Raw genomic sequence first — 8,023 nt, forward strand, 5'->3', positions numbered from 1 at the left:
TGGAATATTAAAATAGTCTTTTTGAAATTATTACAAAGGCAATTTTGAAATATTAACTGGTATGATTACTGTTCAAGTTTTGTAAAAAAATTAAGTTCGAGTAAGTTAGACTTACATAATTGATAAAAATAAAAACAAGATTTAAAAGTTTCTTGTCATGTTGTTTTAAATTCTTAATACAAAATACTGAAACTCAAATGACTATGAAGTGATTGAAATATTACAAACATTTTTTGTATTTTCATAACTTTGATCAGGAAACTGGGTGGTGTTTTATAATTTTACCTAACATTTTTATCATCCTTACGAGTTTTGGAATTTTCCTGAACCACCGATTGATTTTCAATGAAAGGTTTTCAAAATTCACAAACATTCTAATTTTATTCAGTATATTTTTAACTTCCCGCTAAGAACATTGGAAATTTTCAAAAATCGGGAAGTTATTGGTTTCACCCCGTTTTTTGAAAATCGAGTTCTTATCAGATCTTGACGTTTTGAGGTTCTAGGAAGCTTCCCTGACTATTTCCGCGATAATGTCCGCGCGCGCGCGCGCGCGCGCGCGCGTGTGTGTGTGTGTGTGTGTGTGTGTGTGTGTGTGTGTGTGTGTGTGTGTGTGTATGTGAGCCTCTTATAACTTCTGAACGGCTTGACCGATTTAATCGCGGTTCGCGCCATTCGGAAAGACTTGACCAAACTTATATTTCCTAAAAATTTGAACCGATTTGAACCGGTAGATTTTGAGGAATTGCAAAAAAACTTAAAAAAAAATTTTTTCGAAAAGTGGTTTTCTTGGAATAACTTTTAAACGGCTCTACCAATCAATTCCAAAAACTAATCAGTTCTTAACATCAAAAGACCGCGTCGATCACCGCCAGTCCGGTCAAAATTGGTTGATTCGTTCGTGAGTTATCTTGAACGAATGAAAACCGAAAAAAGGTTTTTTTCGGGATTAATCTGAAAGTTTTGGTTCGATCATTTGAAACCTGAATATAACTTATGAGGATGATAAAACTGCGTCGAATGCCGCGTGAGAATCGGTTGATCCATTCAAAAGTTATTGCGATTTGAAAATTCCAAAAATAGTGATTTATTAAACTCCTATCAAGCTTTTGAGATCAGAGAGCTCAAAACTACACGAAAATTAGATTTTTGAGCTTGAAGAGCTCAAAAACATAATGAGTGCAATTTCGAGCGCTTAATTACGAAAGTAGCGGGAAGTTGCAGGGATGGCCGTCAGGGTCAACCGTTTTACTAATTTTTTTTATTATAAACAATCTTATGTAATATATATAAAACCGTTTTCTTCTCTTAAAATAATTATAGATAAAAGTAAATACTAGCTAGTAATCAATTGAATAGAAATTTTTAATTTGTAACCATTATTGATCTGGATTATTCATTTTATACTCGTGAATAGAATTCTTAAAATCCGATCTATTTTAGATGGTTTTTTTCTCTTTGTAAAATTACAAGTTCCAAATTTTTAATGTGTTCAAATTTCATTAGCAGTTTCAGTTATTATTATTTAATGTATTCCTATATCACTATAAAGTATTATTTTTAAGACATTATGTAAAGATACGCATAGTTAAATAATTTTGCGAAAAAAATTTTTGTGTTGAACATTTAACACTTTGAGGTGTAAACAACATTTTTTTGGTTTATTTTTTTAAATCAACTCGAGAAAGTGTTGAAAGTTCCACACTCAATTTTATAGCACTAAATTTTTTTGACGCTATGATGCTAAATTTTTTACTGTGTAATGCGAAAAATTAGGTTTAAATTTTCCAAATAAAAAATGGTTTTCTTATATTTACAAAAAATGTTTTTTCGAATTTCCATGTTTATTGACATTTTTTAAGTTTATTTCATGGAATTTATCCTTTTAAGCTGAAATTGGAAATAGAAAATAGTGTGGGTGCGTGTGTGCGATAGTACTACTCCGGTTTCGAGGTAGCCTCCTCTGGTTCCGGGGTAGTTACGCCTAGAGGTAAGGTAAGGATGTGGGGGACATCGCGAAGTAGACATAACAGCGTGAGGGTCCAGAGGACAACGGGTACTGCAACTCCGTGAGAGCCAGCTGAACATCGTAAAATATATCCAGTTTATAGTTGTGTGTGTGTGTGTGTGTGTGTGTGTGTGTGTGTGTGTGTGTGTGTGTGTGTGTGTATCAATTGTTATATGAGGGCATATGATCAATGTAAGAGGTTGGTTAAATAGATAATTTCAGAAAATGAATTTCTCTGTAATAATTTTGCAATTTCCTAGCAATCTTTCTCGACCTTATTCCCTAAATCCATGCTCAAGTCTGGTTTCTGGAAACTAAAAACGAAATTCCAGTGGCACCTTATCAAAATAATAGGGGTGAGCAAGAACGAACGACATTCTGTTTCAATAGAACCAAAGTAAATACATTTGATGGTAAAAAGCTACAATTTATAGACGATAATTTCATTGTAGCAACCTAAAAGATGTATTTTAATTGACTAAAAAAAATTCTGAAATTAAATATACATGCGATCTGCATAGAATAAATATTTACTCATTTGTCTAAAAGATAACTGCCTTATTAAGCAAAATAATTAAATACGATTTTATTTGTTAAGCATCTGTAAGAGATCATATTGGAAAAAATTTGAAAGATTAAACAGTATTGGAAATTAAAAACAGAATTCTTTTGAATACTTGCTAAGCCTTTGTTTAACGAGAGGTACGTTAAAACAATAATTATAAATACTTACCGCCCAATATTGGTGACTAACGGATTATGATGAGAATACGATCCTCCTCCATAACGATAAGAACTGCTCTTTCCATAATGTGCCATTTTGACTATGAATTTTACACATTCGATAATGGAAACTTATATTTATATTACATTAAAACTCTTATACTAAAAAATCTAAAAAATTAATGTTTGCGTTTTGTAGGATTATGATACATCAACAGCACTGGAATTGAGAAAACCACATATTCTCACTGTACAGAGTAGTGAAACGTACTGAGTAAAACTACAGACTAAAAGATAATAATAGAATTTCTGAACACCAGGTTTCTCAGAAGCTATATATAAATATTTTTAAAGAGATAGATTTAAATAATTCACCCATTTGTTTTCATTGGAAAAAAAATCACTAATCAACTATTGTTGTTGATTTTTAAAAATTTAGTTGATAACCCTGATTAAACAGAATGTTTTTATTCTATTAAAATTGATGAAAAAATTAATTACTTAAAATCATCTTGATTATTTGAGAAAAGTTATAATTAATTATTATGAATAATTTTTCATAACAGAAATTCGGTACGATATAAAATGATAAACAATATTTAAAAAAATTGCGAATCATTTAAAATCATTCTTAGCCCTAAAATATTATTTTGATTTCTGTGATCAGTTGGAATTAGGAATAATTTGATTCGTATACAAAGTTTCTGATGATATTGAATGATTTCTAATTTTGTAATTTTGAGTCAATGAAATGATCTGACAAGATCACAAATGTTTCATATGATAATAATTTTCAATTTTATCGAATAATGTAAAATATTTTTTTAATAGATCATTAATTATTTCGAATTATTTTTAGTACGAGCTTTGGCTAGGAAAATGTCTGGATAGAGAATAATTTGAAAGTGTATTAAATTTCTAATCGTTCACATTCAAAATTAACACTGAAATAATATTTAAAGTTCTAGTGTAACTATGATTGAAAACTTTCGAATATATTCCCTGAGAAATATCGAAAGGGCATATAAGCAGTTTTTTCTTTGCTACTTACTTTGTAAAAACATGACTCTTCAGAGAACAACTAAATCAGGAAGATTTCTTGAAGAAGTCTTTTCAACGACCACAAAAAGTCGAAATATGACGTCTTAACCATTTCATTTTTCAGAACTCTCAATCAAGAAGCTTTCAAGGTCTTCTTTTTAATTATTTAAGACGTCAAAAGGCTCTTTAAGAGTAATTTTTTCTGAGTTCACAAAACGACGTTAATATATGCTTGTAAAGAGTACTTCATTTTGACTGCGTAAGACGGCAACAATATGAGCTCTTGAGAAGGACAATTTTTCTGATTTTGCAAGACGATAAGATTTAGAACTTGAACAAATATTTTCAATGATACTAGTTTCAAAATATTTAGAAATTAATGAAAAAAATTAGAAAAACGATTGATTCTGAAAGCCTTCCCTGCAACTTCCCACTACTTTCGTAATTGAGCGCTCGAAAATGCACTTATTTTGTTTTGCTAAAATTTTACCATTTACTATATTATATTAGTATAAAAATCACTATTTTTAACTTCCCGCTAAAAATCTCAGATTTTCAAAAATCGGGAAATTATTGTTTTCACCCCGTTTTGCAAAAATCAAGTTTTCATCAGATCTCGACGTTTGAAGGTCACAAGAAGCTTCCCTGACTACTCCCGCGATGTTGTTACTATGTCTGTATGTATGTATGTATGGGTGTATATGTGTGTGTGTGCTTGACTGTTTGACTCGCTTATAACTTTTGTACGACTGAACCGATCGGAACGAACTGAACGGTATTCCAGAGAGTTCCCTCAAACTTAGATTTCCGATAGATTTTAAGAAATCTTGACAAATCTAAACAAAAAATAAGAAAATAATCAATTTTTAAAGTAGTTTTTTTGGAATATCTTTTAAACGGCTCTATCGATGAACTTCAAAAACATATCCGCCCTTAAGCTTAAAAAACCACGCAGATTGTCGCCATTCCGGTCAAAATCGGTACATGTGTTCGAGAGATATCGTGAACGAAAGAAAATCGAAAAAAGCGTTTTTTTGACGTAACATCGTCATTTCTTTTCGGATCGTTTTCGATGATGTAGAATAATTGTAGAGCTTAAAAAATTGCGTCGATCGCCGCCAAAAACGGGAAAATCGGTTGATTGGTTCGAGAGATATCCTCGATAAAATATTTGGAAACAAGTGTTTTTTTAACATAACTCTGACATTTTTTGGAATGACTTTTAAACGGCTGCACTGATCAATTTCAAAAACTAATCAGCTATTAGCATGAAAAAATTACGTCGATCGCCGTCAAGCCGGTCAAAATTGGTCAATTCGTTCAAGAAATATCATGAACAAAAAAAAACCAAAAAAAGTGTTTTTTTGGAATTACTTAAAATTTCCTAGTTTTATCAATTCAAACTTGAAGATTCATCATGAAACTAAAAAGATTGCGACAAATTCTGCCAACCGCGTGAAAATCGGTTGATTTATTGAAAAGTTATTGTGGTTTGAAAATTTAAAGAATATTGTTCTATGATACTTCTATCAGACTTTTAAGCTAGAAGAGCTCAATATAACACATAAATTGTATTTTTGAGCTCGAAGAGCTCAAAAAAGTAGATGAACAGGGGGACTTTACCCTCCTCGGTAAAACAGTTTGGGGGTTCTGTTCTGAACTATTTACCGACTGGTGACAAGCGATATCTATGATTTTGACAGCTATATGTTTTACCGGCGATCGGTAATTTACCACCGATCGATAATGTGCTACCTGCATTTTTTGTCAGCTGTCAATGTTGGGGGGGGGGTAAGTCAGCCATTTCGGGCCGATGTAATTTCACCATTTCTGGCCGACTCCGCCTCAGCCCTTTATTACTATTTTGCAATCGCAATTACGCCTTAATTTTTTTTGGTATAGTATGATCACTTACCCCTTCTTTATATCTTGATGGTCTAATTTTCTTGTTTTAAGTTATGTAAAGTGGGGATCATCAAATAATTAACTCATGATTTTACATCTTTCTGTTCAGTCTACTCCGATTGTTCTTATGAGTTTCAAATACTAGCACAATGGAATACATAATTGATTTTAATGGTTCCATTATACCAGATGGTGTGTTTGTTGTTAAAGAAATATGTGTAATACAAGTTCATAATGAATCCTTGACTTACAATGTCTACTATTGCGAGCATTATGTGTTTCGTCCACCTGAAAAATACATCAATGCATTGATCATGCGTGAAAATCAAGATCAAGACGGAAATAAACATGGTATTTTGTGGGATTATGGTGCATCACCTTATGAATTTTTCGAACTACATGTTTTTAGGTTATGTTTTTTCTTAATCTTATAGTTATTTGATAATTTTTTATGAAATATCTAATAGTTATGAATAATTTAACCATTGTTTTAAAAAATTATTTATCTTTTATTGATAAAAGTTTTTTAATTAGTACAGGTTCTATAATTTTACTTAATTGTTCCATTTTCAGCTGAAATAATTTTTTTCTTAGTACAGGATCTATAACTTTACTTGTACGTTTAATTCTTTCTCTGAATCTCTCTCTATCTCTAGCTGCTCTTTCCCATTCTCCTTGTCTTGCAAGTTGATATGCTGAAGCCCAAACATGCATGTAATGCACAGTCGGTGTCAAATTGAATTTAACAGTCATTATCTTGTTTTACATTAATTTTCGAACAGTGTTGCTTATAGGCTTATATTCAATAATACGATCGTGAATAATTAGACAATACGCAGTTGTATTGGCTGGAAATACAACTGATGATCCAAATTCCAATCTAATATCTACTGGTCCAGATTTTATAGCCTCGTTTTGCTTGGAGCAGTCGATGACACAAAGTGGTGCTTCTTGTAAGAATTTTTTCTTAGTCAATATCGGTTCTACTTCTTTATTGTAGTATGACGTTTGGAAGTTCAAGTACATATCATATAATAAAGCATACTGGTTGCTATTTATATTTAAATTCAAGTCCCTATAAGGATAACTTTGAGAATTCAAAAATAGCTTGATGTTTCGAATATTGCAGTGATCAAATTGACTGAAATTCTTTCTAGCATCATTCTTTTTTGCTGTTTGGAATCCAAGAATCACACAACGCGGCTTCTCTAGCTGTGTTGATGTTTTAACAGCCCAAATTTGTCTTGAAGTTGCAGGTAACAATGAATATTCATATAATTCCCAAGTTCTGAAACTTATTGGAATAGCTGGATCGCCAGTAATATAATTCAATGTTTGGATTTTTTCTTTGTCTGACGGTGTAATGTATGGCATAATCCATTCAATTTTTTGAAGAGCAACTTTCACATTTTCTGCTGCTGCATTCGTTTGTATACAAGCATTTATATCAGTATTAGCTATTGTAAGAATGATTTCAAGCTGAACATTCATTAGAATTTTTAAATAATCTTCTCCAAAGCTACACAATATATTCAGTGGAATGGATAAATCAAAGTATCCTTCTTCATTGGTGACTTTAGTTTCATCATTTGTATACCAGCCGGCATTTTCCAAACTGCTTTCCAAATTGATTTGGACTGAAAGACAAATATCCTTTCATCGTACTAGTGATACCAACATTGGTATTTCTATCAATTTCAACACCATTCATCAATAAACGGAATTCTTTAATCATGTGACCAATGCTCATGTTTACATGCTTCGTAGTAGCAGCAACAGCGGTGTTGTCGTCTTTTGTAAATTTACCAAGAACATGTAGTGTACTTTTGCTCGGAAGTATGTACAAATTCTGATTTTGAATGGTAATACGAACTTCATCATTGTTATTCAGTGTTGATGAAGCATACGGCTGATGGGCATGTGACTCATAATGAGCAATTGACTCATCAAAAATTATTGGTTGTTGAATATTTAAAATTTCTGCCATTATCGTCCCGAGCGCCTGTCTCCTATTGTACCGTATTTGTCACCTTTTTCTGGACTGTTGTATTTTGAAGATCCTTTAATTTTTTCAGATTTTTCGTTGCAACTATACTTACAAAAATCTCTACCGTATTTATGCTGTTCACTTTCTAAATATTTATTTAAACTGTCACAAACTGGATTTTTCGACATTACTCACAAATAATTTACTTTCGTCGAGGTATTATACACTCAAGACAACAAAAGCTTATTTTTATTTTACGAATTTTCCACGTAATTTTAATCCGAGGTTCTTGAGGAATTCTGCGTTCTGATGTGTTAATACTCTGTGAGGTACTCGTCGACTGATCTTTTTCACCCATG

At 31.7% G+C, this 8,023-nt stretch overlaps 2 protein-coding genes across 2 annotated transcripts in view; both read right to left on the reverse strand.

The window, feature by feature from the left end:
- The window catches only part of LOC141535113 (uncharacterized), a 224,404-nt gene extending 221,408 nt beyond the window's left edge, over positions 1 to 2,996 (reverse strand). The window contains exon 1 of the mRNA XM_074254905.1: positions 2,742 to 2,996. Within this exon, the coding sequence (XP_074111006.1) occupies positions 2,742 to 2,827 (86 nt within the window). The 5' untranslated portion in view covers positions 2,828 to 2,996. The remainder of the gene's footprint in view (positions 1 to 2,741) is intronic.
- Positions 2,997 to 6,439: 3,443 nt separating this feature from the next.
- Positions 6,440 to 7,664, reverse strand: LOC141534041 (uncharacterized). Its single transcript, XM_074253185.1, has 2 exons — positions 7,275 to 7,664; positions 6,440 to 7,156 (listed from the first exon to the last, which is right to left on the reverse strand). Exons 1-2 carry the CDS (start codon positions 7,662 to 7,664, stop codon positions 6,440 to 6,442), a joined length of 1,107 nt encoding a protein of 368 aa, XP_074109286.1.
- Between the last annotated feature and the right edge of the window lie 359 nt (positions 7,665 to 8,023).

The sequence above is a fragment of the Cotesia typhae genome, unplaced genomic scaffold (assembly GCF_013202065.1).
Source record: "Cotesia typhae breed Kobodo isofemale line unplaced genomic scaffold, CoteBio_Ctyphae scaffold_13, whole genome shotgun sequence".
Lineage (NCBI taxonomy): Eukaryota > Metazoa > Arthropoda > Insecta > Hymenoptera > Braconidae > Cotesia > Cotesia typhae.

Bases quoted from the DNA above. Each gene is read 5' to 3' on its own strand.
- LOC141534041 (XM_074253185.1), bottom strand. From the start codon at position 7,664: ATGGCAGAAATTTTAAATATTCAACAACCAATAATTTTTGATGAGTCA. The intron at 7,157-7,274 runs GTATACAAATGA...ATGAATGTTCAG, and splicing joins AGTTTGGAAAATGCCGGCTG to CTTGAAATCATTCTTACAAT.